Raw genomic sequence first — 20,030 nt, forward strand, 5'->3', positions numbered from 1 at the left:
CGTTGTCACGTGTGTATGTGCACGCGTGATCAGGGTGTGTGTGTGTGTGTGTGTGTGTGTGTGTGTGTGTGTGCTTCGCTCTTCTTCAACTGTTAACACTGTCAGTATGCTGCAGGTGCCCCATGATGAGTGTGTCTATATATACACCTCCTGTCTCCACTTCTACACACATTTACACACATCCTGCATGCAGCTATCCCCATCTCTTCTCCAGGTTCTCCCATTTGTGTCCTCCTCCTCCTCCTCCTCCTCCTCCTCCTCCTCCTCCACTCTGGCATTCTCCCACTCGTCATCCTCCTTCATTTGTTTAATCCTCTCCTACTCCTCCTCTGTCACTCCTCTGCACATCTGAGCTCTTCCTCCTCTCCCTGCCGAAGCGCTGGAGTTGCAGATTGCTGCTGGTGTGCATCTTCGCTTCAACAAGAGATAATAACCACATGGCAAAGAATATGAGTGTTTTAAAAATAAAAGGGGACCAAATCGGAGTAGGGAGGCCAGATGGAGCAGAGCACACAGGGCAGGCAGCCGTGCTCCATTTTGCATTTAGGCAAAATGCGGCCACAATAAAGAATTCATGACAAAGTGGCTGAATAATTACACACGACTTAATGCACAGCAGAAAGTCAGAGAGCTTGGTGATAAAAAAAAGTTGGGTCCAGGCCTCTGCTGTCCAGGTAGAGTGTCTTACCTCCCAAGCCTGAGTCAAATATAGACTGTGTACATGTGAAATGCCCAGGGCCTTGCATATTATATATAGCACACTGCCTGGGATGTGTGACAGTAGCTCCACCACCTCCTGTACCTCTCCACCCAGAGGATTAAAAGAAGTCAGAAACACGAAGCTGGATGATACATTTCCTTTATTTCCATTATCATTTGCTTCAGCCACACTGTTACTTACACATTCACCAATATCCTGCGACCTGGTACAGCTGTCCTGACTGAACCCCTCACTCAAATTCTCAGCTTTAACCAATAAAAAAGTAAACCTCTTGAATAAATTATATATATATAAAAAAACAATTGAAAATAAAAAAAAGAATACCAATTTCGAGATAAATACAGCATAAACAATGTTATTTCATCATCGTTGTTTTTGACCACAGAGATAAACAATTGCTAGGTCTCCATTTAGTCGTCATTAGTAGTATTAGTATCAAGTTCATTGTCAGATTTTGCTTAAAGCATCACTTATATAATTTTTCATTGCATCAAGTTGACATCATTCATGTTAATATAAGCATGCAAACATGTTTCCCCATGACCATTCAGAACTGCACTAACACGAGAAGACAGCGAGAGAGAATAGAGAGGAGGGAAGAAGGGGCAGAGGAGGGGGGGGGTGTCGTACACAGAAAGAAAGAGGGCAAGATGGAGGGATGCGAGATAGCGGAGGGAGCTGGAAGGTGGTGGGGTGGGGAGAAAAATAGAGCGAGGAATGGATAGGTGGAGGTGGAGGTGGAGGAGTGGAGCGGGAGGAAAGGTAAGGAATGCTGGAGGAGAGAATGAGTAATCAGACAGTAATCAGACAGACAGAAACAGAAAGAGAAGGGGGGGAGGGTGGCGGACAGAGGGAGGAAGAGAATACGGGAATGTGCTGGTTCCACTATGAGTTTTGTAATCTATCACCAGGCAGTAACACAAGGGCTAAATAGGGTAGACACAAGCAGAGAGAGAGAGAGAGGCTGGGAAAGAGAGAATTATGGGGCCTCGAGACCGATGGATCAATACCATATCTACTTATACAAGCTGGTCGATAATCCACCAGCTGACAACCCACACAGCATACTTGCAGGTATGATGCAGGATGTGTTGCCTCCCGTATACCCGATCAAGCACGCCAGTTTGTCTTACTGCACTCGCACGGACCAGAGGTAAAGAGAAAGAAACTAGATCCCTGTACCCTGAAACACGCACACACTCCTCCATAAAAGTGTGTGTGCGAGAGGATGAGAGAGAAATGGCAACGATTGCAATACAAGTAGCTGTAGTGAGGTGTTGTACTGTTGTTTTGCTGAGGTTACAGTAGTAGTCGTAGTAGCGGTGACAGACATGGCTTTATAAGTCTGTATCGGTTTACAAAGGAAGTGCAGAAATTCCAGGCGCTTGTTTTCTCACAACACCTCCTCCCTGTTGTCTCGCTCTAAGGGGATGTAAATTTGTCATGATCTGTAGGCCGTAACAAATGAGCCTCGGATGTTTGTTTCTTTTTTTTTTCTCCTTTTTTTTTGTGTTCCTTCTCGTAAATTTAATCAAAAACACACCCAACAATTCAATTTTCAATCACTGTGCCATCTGGTTTTTCCCTCGGACATACAGTACACAAATTACTGAAAGAAGTACACAATCAACACAGTTACTTACATCAGGCAAAGGGTTAGAGAGGAGAGGAGGGTTGAATGATTGGCAGCTGATTTCAGAGACGACATAGACAATACAAACTAATGTCTATGAAAGACAGTGTTTCCCCACCTAGTGCAATGAGGCACGTATAGTACACACATTCTCAAACACACACTCACACACACACATACACGCACACACACAAAATGGCTCCTTGTTAAGACACAGGACAGAAGACACGTTTGGCTCCGAGACAAGCGTTTCAGTCTGTGGATGCCGGGATTTCAGGGAGTGGGGTGGGGGCTTCGGGGTGGGGGCAGAGACAGAAAAAAGGACGAGGGAGGGGGTGAGCACGGAAACGTGTCACACACAAGGTCACAGTGACACACAGGCATACACACACACACGGACGCGCACAAATACAAAACAAACACGCCCACAAACACGGAAACACACACTAATAAAAGCAACACGGACGTGTGTGTCCTCCTAAAGTCTTGTCAGAGACATGATGTGGACTTGAAGATAACAATTTTCTCAGTTGAAGCTGGACAATGACTTCTTGAGAAAAGAAAAAGAACAGAAAAAAGTCCTGGAATGATAGAAAAATAAGATAGAGTGGTGATATCCTTCCCCGTGGGATACATCCTCTGGTGAGTGCACTCCAAACAGATGCTGGTCCAATCCTAAACGCAGGTTTCATCCAACCTGTGTAGTCCTACATTAGGAAAAGTCTGCCAGTTTGGCCAGAAAGCAGAGGACGATCAAACAGTCCATGTCTCTCAGAAGCTCACTCCATCGCATCCTCAGTGGACTGTAAAAAAATGGCATGAATAAACTCCTTACCTGATGGTTATATGTGTACTGTATCAAACAAACAACAGAGGAAAAAAAAGATACCGATGAGCACCATGAGGATGGTGACAAAAAGCTTGAGGAAGAGGGACACATTTCAAGGTTGCGTAACATGCTTAAACCAATGAGTCTGTCCTTATTTTTTTCGCTCCTCTGACATCAATAAAGACCACTGGACGCTTTGTCGTCTTTCCTCTGGGGAAAAATAAGCGAGTTAAGTCTGAAACAAGACGATGCTGAGCCTGAAGAAGGCGTCCAAAATGGCCCTGGAGAATCCACCTCGTATTTTTTGTCCTGCTAAGTACTACGTGAGATGTTTTTTTTCCCATACAGTACGGCACATACTGTACACCAATATTGCAAAGAAAAATATCGACATAGTGATTTTCTTCTTTTATAGTCTGTACAAGGGCATGAACCTTTGGTCCTGGTTGAAATGACCATTCTAGGATGGCTTTCTTTTTTTCTTTTTTTTCTTTTTGTTTTCAAGAGAGAAAAGTCACATCACACTCCCTCCTAGATGAAATACTACACTACTCTGAAGCACACATGAACTACGCACATACTACAAACTCTGTGTGTATTCGTGTGTGTGTGTGTGTGTATGTGTGTGTGAGTTATGTGTGTTTGCTCCCTTGCTAGATCCCAAATTTACACCTGAAACCAGTCCTACTGTACCATTTAGTGTCTGCATGTGTTTGTAAATGTGTAGTCTGATGCTCAAAGTGTAGCTTGTGATGGATGTAGTTTTTTTTTTAACCCCCTGGCTTGGTAACGACAGCACAGGACTTGGAGGATTCATTAGCAGGAGCAAAACAGCACTAGCAGTTGGACACTAGCAGTGTCTCCGCGTCTCTCGTTCTTTGATGGAGAGAATTATTCACAGATGAGAGGAAAGAAAGGAAAGTCTGGAGCTGGATAGATGATAATGACCTGAGGAAAGAGGGGATAAGGGAGAGGAGGCAGATTAAGCAAGAGAGAGACAGTAGAAGGGGGGGAAGAATATATAAACAGTATGCAGTACTGTAAGTTTGGAGGGAGGAGGGGGAGATGCATTACATAACCCATAACATCTAGATTATACAGATGCTTCTGCCTTAGAGCTCCTACATCTGACAGCACCACAGCTTCCACTTTATCACACACTCACAGTTAGGTCATGCCTTTAAAGATTCTACCAGTTTTCCTGTGTAAATCTCACTTGAGAGCATCTGCTGCACAGTACGTGGATGTACTTTAAGATTCCAGTACAGTGGTAAGAAATCAAAAAGGTTTTGAATTGTATGTGGAATGGTGACACAAATTTAAATACACTGTTGCCTAGAAAATAATGCTACAGTATGTGTGCGAGCATGCTGATAAGAAAATACATATATATGTCTGATAAAATAGGAGAGGCTTACAGGTTTAATCAGAGTGAGGACTGTCCACCACGATGTGCGGCTTTGGGGAGGATGTGGTACCAGTCTTCGACACGAATGTACCAATTGCTTTTTCCTGCGGGGAAATAGAGATTTTGCTTCTGTTAATTCTTCATGACAAAAATAACCATGCATTCAGATGAAATGAATGAATTTTAATGCGCTATTTTAAGGAGCTGTATGTGACATTCAGAACATAACATGGCAGCACATGGATATTTGCTATGTAAAGACATAGTGGAGTAATGGCATCCTGACCAGAGGATGAAGTCACACTCCCTCTGTGTTTGTTGTGATCTGAGCTTCTCTGTTTTTTGTTGTGTTAAACTGGTCCAGCAGCGCATTCATGTCAGTGCATGGGAGTCCCTTTGTGTGTATCCTATTGGCTAGCTACTGCACTGCACTCATCCTGTGGTTACCGCTGACAATGCCGCATAGCATCATTGAGGAGGCATAGGTCCAACCTTCCATTTCTCCCAAAGGTAGACACCATTAGCTGCTAGCCACCTGCTCAGCCATCTTCATGTTGACAACCGTGTGGACACGACCTGAATTGGACTCTGAATTATAGATATGCTCTAAATGTTGTGTAGAGTTCCTTTAATGTTGCTGTTATGCTAGAGTACCACTGCTACATGTAGCCTACCACGACCATTATTACCACTGAACATAGCGTTGAAAAACAAGTCAGTACATTTACTGATGTCCTGTACTTAAAGGAATAGTTTGACATTTTGGGAAATGTGCTTATTTTCACTATCTTGCCGAAAGTTGGATGGAAAGATTGATACCAATCTTATTTGTTATGCTAAATATTAAACTACAGGCAGCAGCCAGTTAGCTTAGCACAGCGCAAAGACTGGAAACAGTGGCAAACAGCTCACTTGACTCAGTCCAAAGGTAACAAAATTTACCTACCAGCACCTTTAAAGGTTATATAATTAACATACTATCTCATTTGTTTAATCCGCACAAAAAAAAAGTGTAAAAAAAGAAATGTTGTGGTTTATCTAGGCAAAAGCACCGTTCAGCCTTGCTACCAATTTCCCCAGCGTCGACATGCAGTATTGCAGCAAAAAATCATATAGATGTGTAATCCATAGACCGCCACTGTAAAAGAGACGCCTCCAAAACTGCTGCTGTTGACCGCAAACTGCAAATAAGGTCAATTATGAGTTTCTCTATTATGAATTTTTGATCCATATAAGTTTTTTATTTTTTAAACTTTTCTTGAGCTGAGGAAAGTGATTTAAAAATCATCACAATGAGCAGAGCGGGAACTCACCAGCAGGAGAAACACTACTGTCTCTACCACAGAAGTAAACCTGAAAGCCAGAAACTTTTTTTTTGCCATACACCAGGCAAGCAGCTCCACTGACTGAAAAGGCGCCATCTTGAAATCCAGTATCTAGTTATTATTATACATCCGTGGGTTTAACAGTGGATTAACTAAGCTAAGTACCTGCTGCTGGTAACTTCATATTTACTACACAGATATGAGAGTGGTATCAATTTTATCATCTATCTCTCAAACAAAAGCAAATGAGCACTATTTCCATATTATGCCATAAAATTTCAGAGGAAAATATTGCATTTAAAACTCTTCTGCAGCTATAATTAATAATCACTTTTCTTTTGACCCGAGTATAACATGAAAAACAGCTAATTTGCTTTTAAAATATGATTTATTGTTACAGATTAATTACCCAACAATACAGTAATTAAAATTTGTTCCACATAATGGCCCATTTTGCTTATTGGGTGCATTTAATTTTGAAAATATAGTGGGCTGTTTTTTCTACTTATAAACTTTCATGTGAATGTGAGACTTGTAATTAAGTATTTTTAAATATTGGTACTGCTTCTTCATCTTAAGTAAAACACCTGAATAATTATTTTATCACCTTTATTTTTATGTAACTATACCAGTGCTACTATCACTACTATTGTTATGCTTTAAGTCACTACTACTTCTAATGATAACGATAATCATCATATGATAAAATAATTTTAGTTATCAGGCCCTGGACCAACAGAACCTAACATATGTGGTATGAGATCATATTCAGGACACATGAATGCACACACACACACACACACACACACACACACACACACACACACACACAGTCACGCTCACACACACATGAACACACATGATCATATGCTCATTACCTCCACAAGCTGATGCCAGTGTTCTATTGGTTTGCGTGGATTGGCCAGCATGGCTGTCCAGTGCTCCCTCCCTGGACCGTCAGCTTCACTGCCCACATGACACATCCCTATAACCTCGTTATGACCGATACTGACATGCAGCAAGGGATAGCAGCAAGGACAGGAGAGACAGAGACAGAGAGAGGGAGAGAGAGAGAGAGAGAGAGAGAACAAGGCGGAGAGGGAGGGGCACACAAAGGGAATGAGCGAGGATATAAAAAAGCAGAGAGGGAGAGAGAGGGAGACAGGGCTTGTAAGAAACAGGCAGAGAGAGTCTCATTTATCAACCTTGAGTACTGGGAAAACAGTACAGTGGCTGAGGAAGGATATTGAATAGCAGCTCACAAATGCACACAGCCCTGCATAAAAGCTTGATGTCAGTAGGGGAGCAGGCACGAGCACAAACATACAAAAGCACACACCTATGGAGATGCCAAATGGAGGGCAGACTACATAATAGGAAGGCGGTGCATCTATACACAAACACATCAACCAGCCAAGTGTTGCTGCCAGCGTCAGACAGACAAACACTGGCAGGGTTACACTTCTTCCCTCACCATTAGCATAAATCATGCTTATTCATGAGGCGCCCGTCTATGTAAAACAGGGAACGTCCACCAGGAGGCTGACTCATGAGGGGGGCCCTCAGCGTGTTCAACACAGCCGCAACACCATGGAAATGTGACGACCCAAAAGCAACAGCACACATCACACCGCATGTGCAAACACACATTCAATGAGCAGCACGCTTCACAGTAATGATCAGTTTCATGTTAAAGCCCCCGGGGCATGCTACGATATAATAGCACCTCAGCTTGCTCACCAGTCATAGTCCATCACGGCAAAGATGATGGATACACTCTCTATATTTTCATTGGGAATGTCAAACACCAGCGCCTCGTTATACGTAGGGTTCAGTGTGTTCTTCTTAATGGAAGTCTTCCTCTTTTTTAGCCTCCGCCCGTCACAGATCAAAGAGGCCTTCACATACGGGTCTAAAGGAGAGACAGGCGAGAGGGAGGGAGGGGAAGACAAGGAAGATGGGAGACATGAAAAAAGAGACAGGTAGTGGGAGAGAAAAAAAGCGAAGGGATGGGGATGAGAAGCAGCGAAGAAGAAAGACAACGGGGGGAGACAGAAAAAGAGGGGGAGGAAGCAGAGAGAAAAAGATAAGGAGGGGACTCCTGCAAAGGCTGTTAGGTATTATGCTCACAGGTATCCGCATCTGTAACACATAAAAAGCATGAAAATCAAGTCACCTTGGCAAAGCTGGATTAAGAACACAAAGGGAGAAAAGCAGCACAGGTTGAATCACTTCAGTTATCCATTCAACATGTGCAGCTCGGTGACAGCAGCCAGGGAAAACACACACACCCACGACTCCATTTTTATGCAGCATTTGTAAGCATCTTAAAGGCACTGCAATCACCTCGGGATCACTGTGGCAATAATTACGGCATGTGGTCATTACCATCGGAGATCTCATTTAATCTGAGAGGGCATTGCCATTGCAATCATCAGGTCTTAAACTGAAGTATAACAAAAGAATAAAACCTCATCATAATGCCTTTGTTCATTCAATATTAGCATTAGCGATCACATTGCTTTACATCAGTCTCACAGGTAAAACATCGTTGGTGCCACACCTGCCGCTGCTTTTTCTTGCAACAAAACATGTTGTAACCATTTTTTACTCACTGTTGTGTTTGTAAGTAATAAACTTTCTACCTCCGGGTAATATATTCATAATGTATAACCTCAGCCTCTACTTCTTGAAGGAAAAATCTGAACTCTCCTCTCTAACATGGTTAGAAACGATCTATCTCACGATGCCCGATGCACTTCAGAAATTATTTAGCAAAGATGTATGGTAATTTACTTTTTTGCACTTTCTCTTAACATGCTTCATCTCCTTCTACTTCACTTGTTCGGTTTACTCAGTTCTGACAAATTTCATACTGTTAATTTTTTTCTTTTTTTTTGCAAAAGCTTGTTGGTTTAACCTGCAGGAGGAGGGAACTGTAATGATAATAAAAGTAAAAGCAAGAGAGGGTTACAACAAAAGAGAGGTTGCATCTCTCAGTCAAAATGCAACATGCTGTATCTTGCAGCTGCATTGCATTTTGGTCCATTGAGGCTGCCGTTGGTGGGGAAAACTCTGCCTCTTCGTTTGGTGTTAAATACCATAAGTCAGAGGCAGGACCAAGTCATTGTCAGAGGCAGAGGCAGGACCAAGTCATTGTTTTACAAGTCCCAAGTCAAGATGGACAAGTCCCAAGTCCTTAACTTTGAGTTTCGCAGCCTGAAGAAGCAATAATACACTCTCCACCAAATGTAATGTCACTTTAACGACTGAACAGTAATATAACACATTTGCAGAAATCATGATTGCTTTTTGTATTTGTTAAAAAATGTTAATTGGAAGTTTTTGTATCTCCGCATGTCATTTTCAACCAAGATGTTTTACATACTGCAATTTGGTTTTTGTTAACCACTGAAAAGTTTTTGTATGCAAATGAAATGGCAACTGGCAGGTAACGTAACATTAGTTCTTCATGGTTCTTTTCTTCAATTTGATTGGATGTTATTGGATTGGTTCAAATGAAGGAGATCTGGGGAATTAATTCTGGTAATGATGGGAAATAAATTAATTCCTGGCACATTTTTTAAATGAGATACGTTTTAATCTTTGAGGCGGGGGAAAGGTATCAAGTATTTTCAAGTCGAAAGGCTTACTGTGAAAGTACTAGTCGATTTGTAAGTGCTTTTGATTTTGTCATTTTAAGTCATCAAATTTGTGACTCAAGTCTGACTCGAGTCCACAACCCGAATAACAGTTGCTCTTTTTGTCCAAGAAACTGGCACCATGCGTATTTTATTTATCTATTTATTTGACCAGAAAAGTCAATTGAGAACAAGATCTCATATACACTCAGTGACTCATATACACTTGTGACGTTTACATATGAAATATGCCTCTGCCTCTGAATGTGTGGCCAGTTATTAATCAGAATAAGACATAAACCTAAAAGAACTCAAGGAATCATCATGCGTCACCAGTGGCTGTTTTTTTTCCCAGACAGTGTTAAAGCTGTTCTCTGTCATATTTTTCCTTTTAATGAGTTTCCTGTCAGACGACTTGCTGGAGGTGTCGCAGCAGCATGATGTGTGTGTGTGTGTGTGTGTGTGTGTGTGTGTGTGTGTGTGTGTGTGTGTGTGTGTGCATGTGTGTGCGTGCGTGTGTGTGTGTGTGTGTGTGTGTTAATCCTATACCTGAGAAGCCAGTCAGGTCCATGGCTTTGAGGTTGGTGGCCTTGATGACTGTAGCAGTGAGCCTGCCTGCAGTGGGCAGGTAACACAGCGAGAAATTAAGCTCCCCGAGATCAGCCTTCTCCTGTAGGTCACCACACACACATACAGACAGGGATCAGAAATGGAACAGGGGCACTGTGATCGCACACACACACACACACACGGCCAGATAGGAAAAACACTAACAGGCAGACATCCTTTGATTGTCTATGGCCAGATGAGAACTACATCTGTGACTGACGGTGGCCGACAGCCGGCGTCTTAATGCAGACAGGCAGAGTGTTTAGGCAGAGGGGAAATGCCGTCACTGTAAATGAATCATATGCCAATCTGTCGATGTCCCCGAGTGAAGGAAAGTGTTAAGTAGAGGTGACGATTCTTCAGGCTTTTTATATCTCTCCCTCCCCTCCCATCTACTGATCTTCTCTCTGCCTGTGGTCTCAGTGGCACCACAGTAATGACACCAGTGGTATTCAGGTCACACTGTGGCATGATGACTCCTTAGTGGCTTTGAGCCTCACTAATCAATACTTCCCCAAGTGAAACACTGAAATGCGCTGAGAGGCTGATGCTTTGAACTTATTTAATAAATGAAACATCCATGCCAAAAAAAAATTAAGACTTTGCTCTGTCTAATTTGCTAATAGCCTTCTATGAATATTTCATATAAATCTACTTGGACGCCTCATGATAAAAAGTTTGGATGTGGCCAGCGGTGCCTTTCCAGTAATCTATCTGGACTCTCCTGAGCTGTGTTTTTACATTACCAGACTCCAAATGAATCTATACTGCAGACAGTTTCCAGTCTGCACTATTTCTGCACGTCGTCTCTTTACAGTATGATCTTCAGACAAAGAAATGCGCATGCTTCTTTGAGTCATATGAAAGCAAAGACAGGCTGTAATCATTTGAATCCCACAAGGAGCTGAACACTTCACCACTAAAAGATATAAATACCACTGAATTGATGGCATTTGTTTTATTTTGTGAACCATCTGTCCAGATTTAAGAGGTTTGAATTCTTTTTTTCTGTAATTTCCAGACAGTCATATTAAGTTTTGCAATTAAAAAAACAGAGATTTTCCATTTGATCACCTTAATTTCTTTTCTTGTCATGTCATTATAACCCCACAGGACAGCAGTCCTGTATGAGCAGCCTATCTGACATTAACAAATGGGTGATTAATCTTTAATAAATATTTCAGAGAGCAGGCAGAGTGATTTTTTTAAGTTTTACATCACTTGTTTATAAGCAAAATAAAGCATCTCATATACACAATATCATGTGCTAGTTGTGCTAGACATTAAAACATAACATCCTCATAACTAGTATCTAATTATAACTATTAATTCAACATTAATTGACATTTAAGCAGTGAACAAAACCAAAAAAGTAGCTGATAATTGCAAACTAGCCTCAGCAATCAAAGCACTGGTGGCAGTCTTGGGAGACCAGATCAATGACCGCTTGGACAGTAAGTCTTGCTTCTACAACCTCAGTCACTAAAATGGCAGCTCAGGTAACTTTATAGTCTCAAGACCCACCCAGCGACTTTTTCAGTTAACTGGAATTTGATGGTTTTGAAGTTGTTAAAATTGAGGTTATTTTGTAACATTGCAGGTGCTTGTGTTGGCAGGCGCAGATCTCATGACAGTCGCCTATGACTTCTGTCCCTTATGTGCACCATATATGATCATGCCTGTGCTGTTTTACTCTTTCACTGTTTGAGGATTCCCCCATGACACTTTAAAGACCAACAGGTGCCTGTCTTAGTAGGAGCTTGGCAAAAGTGGTGGGAATGCAATCAGTTCTTGTGACATTGTCAGGGTCCATCCTGAACTCTGCAACTGCTGTCCCATAAAAAATACACTAAAAAATTCCCTAAAAATGTTTTTCTTAACTTGACCCACACAGGTGGATCTTAAATCCATTTAAATGTACAAAGATTTGTAGCACCTGTACAAAGGTGTAACAATTTGGGTCATCTTTGGAGAAGTCATCAAATTTCAGGCTAAACAGCATTTGCTGTGTTTTTCTGCTGTCAGATGCCACAGCGGCTCGGCTGATTATCCTCAGTAGCCTGAATGTTCTACTTTGAAGTTTTCATTTCAAATTTTGGTGTCTTAATTGCACCAATCCAATCTGGGTATCCTGCTATTTTGACTTGCCTTGATCCAACACAATTATCCGATCCAGCTGAATGCAACCTGTTGAATACTGAAGTTTGTGCACCCTAAAAATTACTTAGTATTACTAAACTTTTAAACTTTCAAAGAGGGGAATACAAATCACATAAATGCAGATAGATGTTTTTCAAAATTAAATGTGTTATGAATTCAGTGGTATTTAAATTTGACCGTACAATATTATGTTGTGGTGAAATTTAAAAGTTATTCATTCAGTTTCTTATGAGATTCAAATTGTGGCCTTCCCCTGCTTCTGTAGAGTCTCTGTTCCTGTGATAGTATGAGGTGATCTGACATCTTAAAGTACCCTTTACATCTGTAAATTGCATATAATTTATGATATGAATCATACATGACACATGTATGTGTTGACATATGTCCTACAGGGTACATTATGCACATTGTGTAAACAACAGCATGTCTGAGTATTTGTTTTATATTTTCACTTGTACTTACGCAGAAATCTCATTGTATTTATATTTAGCTTTCGGCTTCATTCTGCAATAAGATATTTGGACATTTGTATCTTTATTTATCATTTATTTTCTCTTTCTTCTAAGCTGTGATTCAGATTCATTTTCACACCATGAATGCATGCATTTCTACTTGAAGTCTAGAATTGAAACTGTCACTAGTGTCATGTTTGATACGCTCCATTCCTCGTTCTATTCTATTTACCACCGCTCAGGCCCATAATTTGCAGCTGCAACGGCCCGATATCACCACAATGCTCATTCAAATCTAATCTAATCTAATCTAACGTGGGCATCTCCTCCTAATGAATGTGACTGTTTTGCTGGGGTTTTTGGAAGCAGAGCTTTGTCCTTACCGCGGTGCCCTCCACAATGTCCCTCCAGACAGGTTTGTCCCCGCTGCCCTCGCTGAAGTCCAGCAGGTTGTCTACCACTACCTGGCCAATCAGGTCGTGTCTGGAGAAGCGGTCGAAGTCGTACACAGAGAAATGCAGCTTCCTGGAATGTAGCTCATTCAGCGGCACGCCGAACTGAAACGTCTCATTGAACACTGGGTTTAAGGTCTTTCTGTGGACCTGAGGAGGACAGACAGATAGACGTAGGATTTACAGTAACAATTTGCAATAGAGCCCACAGATTAGAGTGCCATTATTCTGTTCCTACAGGGTACCAATAGGTAAGTATAAGGAAATTAGTACAAGAAATGAGAGGGGTAAAAAACATTAATTTAAACCTGCAACGACACAGTGAAAAGGGGGTTAGCATGGGACTTCCTTTCCTTTATACAGCTCATATACCCCAGACTGCGACAAAGGGGGCTCTCCCTGACACGTTCCACTCTTTGTCTTGTTTGCTAAGTACTAAAAGTAATGGCCATTACCTCACCCGGAATCACTAAACATGGAGAAAATAACATTTCATTTGTTCAATATATAAATAACTCGCCACAACATCCCTACGCTAAACACTGTCCAATAAACTAAAAGGTTTGTGAGTGAAAGCATTTGTATCCGGCTCCCTAATTGTTCATGACTCATTGATAGGACAGCACATTAGAGCTGGTTCAGGTTTTTCTTGTAACATCAGTTTTGAGTATCAGATAGATGCTAAAACACTGGAACCCAAAACTGTGTTACTGTTCCTCTGTTTTTTATCATTGTGTTAAAAAAACATTTACATTACTGTTTTAGAGTAATTAGCCTATTGTTTTGTTCCCCAGTAACAAAAATAATGTATACTTTAATAATAATAAATACTCAATACTTAAAATCTGTTTACACTGTATTGACCTACAGTATATTTTGTAAATACGTCATAATGTTAAAGTTCCTCTCTGGGCACTGATTAAACCACTAAAAACTCATCTCTGCTCATGAAAATTAAATCTTTAGAATTTGTTTCCATGACAGAAATCCCTTCTTGCTTTAAAATGGCTTAGATGTGACTCTACACCTTTGTCACATTTACTACGAGCGGATCTAAGAATATGCAAATTACTCCCACCCCTCAGCCACTCGCCTGCAGCTCGTGCGTACCTGCTCTTCAAACACACAAACCTCTGCTTGTTTTCTCTGTGCTACTGTACGCTACACACTGGTACATGGTAATGTAGGAGTAACTCAGGCATATATGTTTTAACAGGAAACTGATTCCACAGAAGAAAAACAAGAGCAGACTGTACAGGGTTGCTTGCAAGAGGGTGTATCGCTCTCTACTATATTAGGATTATTGGTAATAGATAACACGATCCTTCGGCTTGCCAGCTCTTGAAGTGAAAGTAAAACCTAACTTGCGAAAAACTGATACGTAGCTACACGTGTCTATTCCTCTGATTGCCCTCATTTCATTGTAGTGTTATGAAATGCCCCACCTTGACACATGGACGGGACTGGTTACTTAGGTTTGTGATGTAACAAACCCAGGCTGTCTGAATCTGTGTTTCCACCACCAGTGGTACCACTGCAGTTCCATGGGGGAAATACTCAGCCATGGTGTTGACTGCTTACTTCACTCATGATGTGTCTTGTATTCCATAACCTCATATGCACATGTTAACAAGGTTAAAAACTTGATTTTTTTCTTTAAATAAATGAAACCGTAAATATTTAGTTGTCCTAATTTCTCCTTGTTACACAGTAAATCCTTTATTCCCTCTTGTCCTCTTCCCTTATTTTTGTCTCTATAGGTACCCAATAAGTATATTTTTAATACTCTGTACACGCTGAATAATTACATGGTAATTTGTGCACTGTAATCTTAAGTGTCTGTGAATTCATTTTCTGGCCTAGCCCCAGTTTGTGCCTTCCATCTAACCATCATTTTGCATTAATGACTGCATTCCAGTCGCAGGCTTGAGTCGAGATTTCCTCAAAGATAAACTCAAGACAGATTTTAAAGAAACCCAGCAGGTAGTCTGACAATATTTAATGCTGTTTCGAAGATGCGTCCAGAATCCTCAAAGACTTTTGTTTTTTGCTGGTATGAAAAATACTCCATGTGCTGCCCAGTAAAGTACATGTTTTACACGGTGCAACTCGATGTCTTCAACCAAACAAACTGGATATTTCAGCAGAATAAGGGAGTCACTGAGGATTCTGGACATGCCTTCAAAAACACAGTAAGTGCTGTCAAACGACCCGCTGGATTTTTCAAAGTGTGTCTTTTTGCTTTTATCTGCGTCTCCAATGTAACCATCAATGCAATAGTCTCATACTTTAAAAACCCGACTTATCTAAGTGGCATAAAACTGGAGCTATATTTGGTCAAAATCCTTTTCTCTGAAAGCAGCAGTCGACAAGATCCTCCTCTCTTTTCCTTTTTCGCTTAAATCTTTGGCACTGAGTTCTCTTTGCTGTGGTGGTGAATCTTTTTCCTTAGATTTGATGAGTTTAAGTCAGCAAATGGTGTATTTTTTTTCCTGTTTTCTCCTCCTGCACACTACCAAGTTTTTCCAAAACAAATTGGAAACATAAAAAGCATTACTCACTATGAACCATAAGGTTTTTTCCCCTCACAGAAGAGCTACTACAGACTTGTTGTAAATATAAAAGCTTTGATTAAACACCTGACGGATGAATCACATTGAGCTGAAAGCAGCAAAACATACCTCACAGCATGCAAATGTCATGAATCAACATTATTTTAAATTGACCTGCATTCCTACAAAACAAGAAATATCAGGACAAAGAATATTCCAGAGGGGTCTGATTTGCCAGCCCTGCCGAAATGACCTTCAGCAATATAATTAACCTCGACCACACAGACTGACCTTGCCTCTCAGCCAGAGGGAGAAAAGTGAATTTCACCTTTCCTTCAGGGATGAAGAATCAAATCAAACCAGCTGGAATTAAATAAAAAGACCTAAAACTAAGTTTCAAACTTTATATTTTGTTTCCCAACATGTGTAGGTGCAGGATTTCTTCCTTTTAAACGTTCACAACCCATTTCCTATTGTTAACTATATTTTTTGCAGGTTATTATCGCCTCTATTTCGAGCGCCTGTTGTGTTTTTCTGCCTTTTCCATCTGTCACCTCTATAACACATCAAATAAGACGGAGCATTTTGAATGCAGCCTGATGGAAAGCAAGCGGCTGTAATTTCCTGCTCATCATGTTTTAACACATCGCAGACGACATTTAAATTTGTCTTCAATCTCATTCAATCTCCGACACGATTTTTCCTTCTTTTTTTTTCTTTTTTTTTTTTACTATTTGTTGATTTACTGGGGGGATTTATTTGCCATGAAAGCATTTGATATGAATGCTGTCATGCAATAAGGCTGGTGATAATTAAAATGTGACACACACTCGTTTCGTCTCGAAATCCAACTTTTGTCACTGCATGAGTGGGTCTGTCACTCCGGCTTATTAGCACTTGATGATTACTTGTTAGCTTTGGATTAAACGTGCAGCCGATGGAGACGCTGTGCCTTTAGAAACCAGGAACACAAAGCTCTGGCGTCTACTCGTAGGTGATGTCTGCTCCTCTTTTGAAATTAGTTGGGGGGATAAAAGCGTGGCAAAATATGAGCGGTGTAAAAATTCCATGTTAATGAGGGAGAGATTGAAATGAAACAATCATCTGCACTCTAAACAAAAGAGGAGCAGTATTATGCAAATGACTGAAGCATTGACTCTTTTCAATGGCTGAAGGGGCTTTTGTGATATACAGGAGACAGATGCACAAAAGGGGGAAACCAAAAGAGAGAAATTTCAAACTGCTACAGCTTCATTGTCACTGAAAGCATACTTTTCACACTTTCCCAGCTCTGCACTCAATTCTGACCCTTCCCAGCTTCAGAATGTCTCCCTGTTTTATCCAAACACTGTACAGAAGCACTGGTGATATTTATGGATAGAAAATGGAGAACCACAACTCACATTTGTGAGGCTACAGAGCTCATAAGTCTCAAGCCTCTCCTCTGAGAATAAATTAGAAGAGAGGAGGATATTTCGGGGGTTAAGGGTACATTTCCTGGTACAGAACGTCCCGAAATGTACTCAAATATTGACTCTACTGTCCTCAAATACCAGAATAACACACAGGAGTTGAGTAGCAGTGCCCAGTAATAGTCTGAAGCGCATTATCTTGAATAAATTATGCCCCAGATTAGATTAGATTACATTAGTGAAGCTGTAATGATTCCCCATGAGGAGGCTGCGGTCATCAGAGCAGCAGGAAACAGACGGGGGGGAAACAGCAAGTCAGACCTGATGATGGTTAAATGTTGAGGGAATTTTTTTGTTCCTGTGTTTCCACTGAGGATACAGGTGTGTGTGTTGGGAGTGGAAGTGGGAGTCACCTTGGTCTGGTATTTCTTCTTCCTGTCTGGCAGTAGGTAGATCTTCACGTATGGGTCAGAGAAGCCGTTGGCGTCCTTCGCCGGCAGGTCCAGAGCTTTCAGGATCTTCACCACCAACTGCTCCGTACTGAGACACACACAAGCAGCGAGCTCCATTAGACATTCACATGCTCATAAAAAAGGAATAAAAGCCAGGGGTCGCACAAATTTACACAAATAATCTATGAGGCCCAGACAGGATCAACCCACACACAAACAAAAACACACACCTGTACAGGCTTTATACACGCACAATGGTGTGGGAGGTTCTGTGTCTCTGAAGCTAGGAATAACCAAAATAGCATGCGTGTGTGTTTGTGTGTCATCCCTGCAGCTGTATCATGTTGCACTATCAGCGATGTGAAATGTAAGCACAGTAAGCACAGATGTACAGCCAGTGAGAGTCTGGCCAAAGCTGAGCTCATTAATAATCCTTAACACACTACACTTTAGTCTATACTCACTCTGGGCCATATATATACAGAGTTCTTAAAGGTATACTATGCAGGATTTGCCTTAAAAAAAAAGGCTCATATAAACGTAATCCCTCTACATCATCATTTAGGACCCACTAGAAGTGTGTGGCCGTGTATTAATCTGCAGAGACTTTGCCCTCTGCCTCTTTTTTCTTATTTTGCCATGTTTGGGGGGACTGCCCATTGCTCTGACAGCCCAAAATTTCGAGGCCCTGTTGGTCCGAAAAGCATCCCACTGGGCCGAAAGCTCATTTCTCCGACAGCCCACTACACCAAAAACAAACACTGATTGCTCTGAAGTCCCGTTTTCCCAAACATACATACTCCCTGTGGTTCAAACACCCAGTTGCAACAAAAATGTCCACATTGTACGTTTCTGTAACAACAGACTGTGAGTGTGTGGTTAAGTTTAGCCACAAAAAACACTTGGTTATGGTTAGGAAAAAATACACCCACCAAAAAAATAAATAAATAAATAAAAAAACTGCAGGGAGTGTGTATTTTCTGGAAAAAAAGGACTTTGGAGCAATGAGGGTTTGGAGATCAGTCCACTGGGCCATTTTTCAGACTAACAGGGTTTCAGAATTTTGACATGGCACCATGTTTAAGATGTTTCTGAATTGCAACCTTTTAAATCCAAACTTAACCGTCATAGAAAATGATACAAACAAAAAACTGCGACACAAAATCATGTTTATTTGGAGGGATTTTTAAGTGTTTTTTTCCCTGGATAATAAAAATATATATATATATATTAATCATTAAAAATCAATAATCAATCAACCAATAATCAATAAAATCATTTTCAAATAAAAATAATCTGTAACCTGCTAAGAGGGTTCACATCTATAGACATAGCTTTACATCACAAGCAACCACTGGTCTAAAGGAAGCACTTGCATGAACAGATTAGAACGTAGCATTTTTATTTAATTTCATTAAAGTATTTTACATATAATGTGTTTAATGTGCCTCTTATTCTTGTTTATTTATTGATTTAAATCTTTAATCCAGCTATGAACAAAGGTTTAGGCCCAACATCAAAATCTAAAATAAATGTGGTCAATCTGCTAATTATTATCTGCTTATTATTTTACAGATGAATTGTTTGGACTTTAAAATACTAGCAGGCCAAAACCAAAACATAATCAGAGTCATTTTGTATAAAAATGTGAAGCAAATATTTAAATGTGGAGCTGGGATCTGTGCAATTTTATTTTTATTTACTTATTCATTTATTTATTTGTGTTTGCAAGTCTCAGCAAAAATCTTAATAAGCAATCTTTTAGTCAGAAACCCTCTGCATGGCATGAACAGGAAGCAAGTGAGTGCAGCATTATGAGAGGTTTTAAAATATATCACTTGATTAAATTACTCAAACAATTAATCAATTATCAAAATAGTTTTTTGTTTGTTTGTTTGTTTGTTTGTTTGTTTGTTTGTTTGTTTGGCCAACCAACTGGTCAATTAATCACCTGATTGTTTCGGCACTACAAGAATCATTAGTCAAACTCATTCATTGTGTATGTAAATATTCATTATGATATGTGTCCAAAAAATAACAGATTTGAGCTTTTAGAGGAGTTTTAGTGTCTCCAGCTCAAAGTGTTATTTCACTGACAGGAATAAAATATCCAGAATACTTCATTTTACCCTTGTGCTGTATTTTCTGTGATATTTTAAATGATTAAAGGTAACAAATGCAGGTAAATAAATTTAGACATTTAGCAGCTTTGCTCCAAAAATAGCATCATTTGTTGTCATATCAACAAACCAAACATATAATCACTCTCAAATGCACTGTAGCAGGAATGAAGTCGTTCTTTGTTACTCACACAGTCATGAAAGCATAAACACACATGTGAGCACACAAAACACACAAATCTTTACATTGAAATGCTCCATGCA

At 40.5% G+C, this 20,030-nt stretch overlaps 1 protein-coding gene across 2 annotated transcripts in view; it reads right to left on the reverse strand.

The window, feature by feature from the left end:
* Positions 1 to 850: 850 nt before the first annotated feature.
* syt3 (synaptotagmin III) overlaps positions 851 to 20,030 on the reverse strand; it is a 41,031-nt gene continuing 21,851 nt past the window's right edge. The window contains exons 7-13 of one of the 2 annotated variants that reach the window (XM_050069847.1): positions 17,608 to 17,734; positions 13,162 to 13,380; positions 10,107 to 10,227; positions 7,657 to 7,828; positions 6,795 to 6,924; positions 4,602 to 4,695; positions 851 to 3,157 (exon numbers count right to left, since the gene is read on the reverse strand). In XM_050069847.1, the coding sequence (XP_049925804.1) occupies positions 4,606 to 4,695; positions 6,795 to 6,924; positions 7,657 to 7,828; positions 10,107 to 10,227; positions 13,162 to 13,380; positions 17,608 to 17,734 (859 nt within the window). In that variant the 3' untranslated portion in view covers positions 851 to 3,157; positions 4,602 to 4,605. Of the gene's footprint in view, positions 3,158 to 3,424; positions 4,132 to 4,601; positions 4,696 to 6,794; positions 6,925 to 7,656; positions 7,829 to 10,106; positions 10,228 to 13,161; positions 13,381 to 17,607; positions 17,735 to 20,030 lie in introns of those variants that run through there. The other variant, XM_050069846.1, reaches the window with a different exon arrangement.

The sequence above is a fragment of the Epinephelus moara genome, chromosome 18, assembly GCF_006386435.1.
Source record: "Epinephelus moara isolate mb chromosome 18, YSFRI_EMoa_1.0, whole genome shotgun sequence".
Taxonomy (NCBI): Eukaryota; Metazoa; Chordata; class Actinopteri; order Perciformes; family Serranidae; genus Epinephelus; species Epinephelus moara.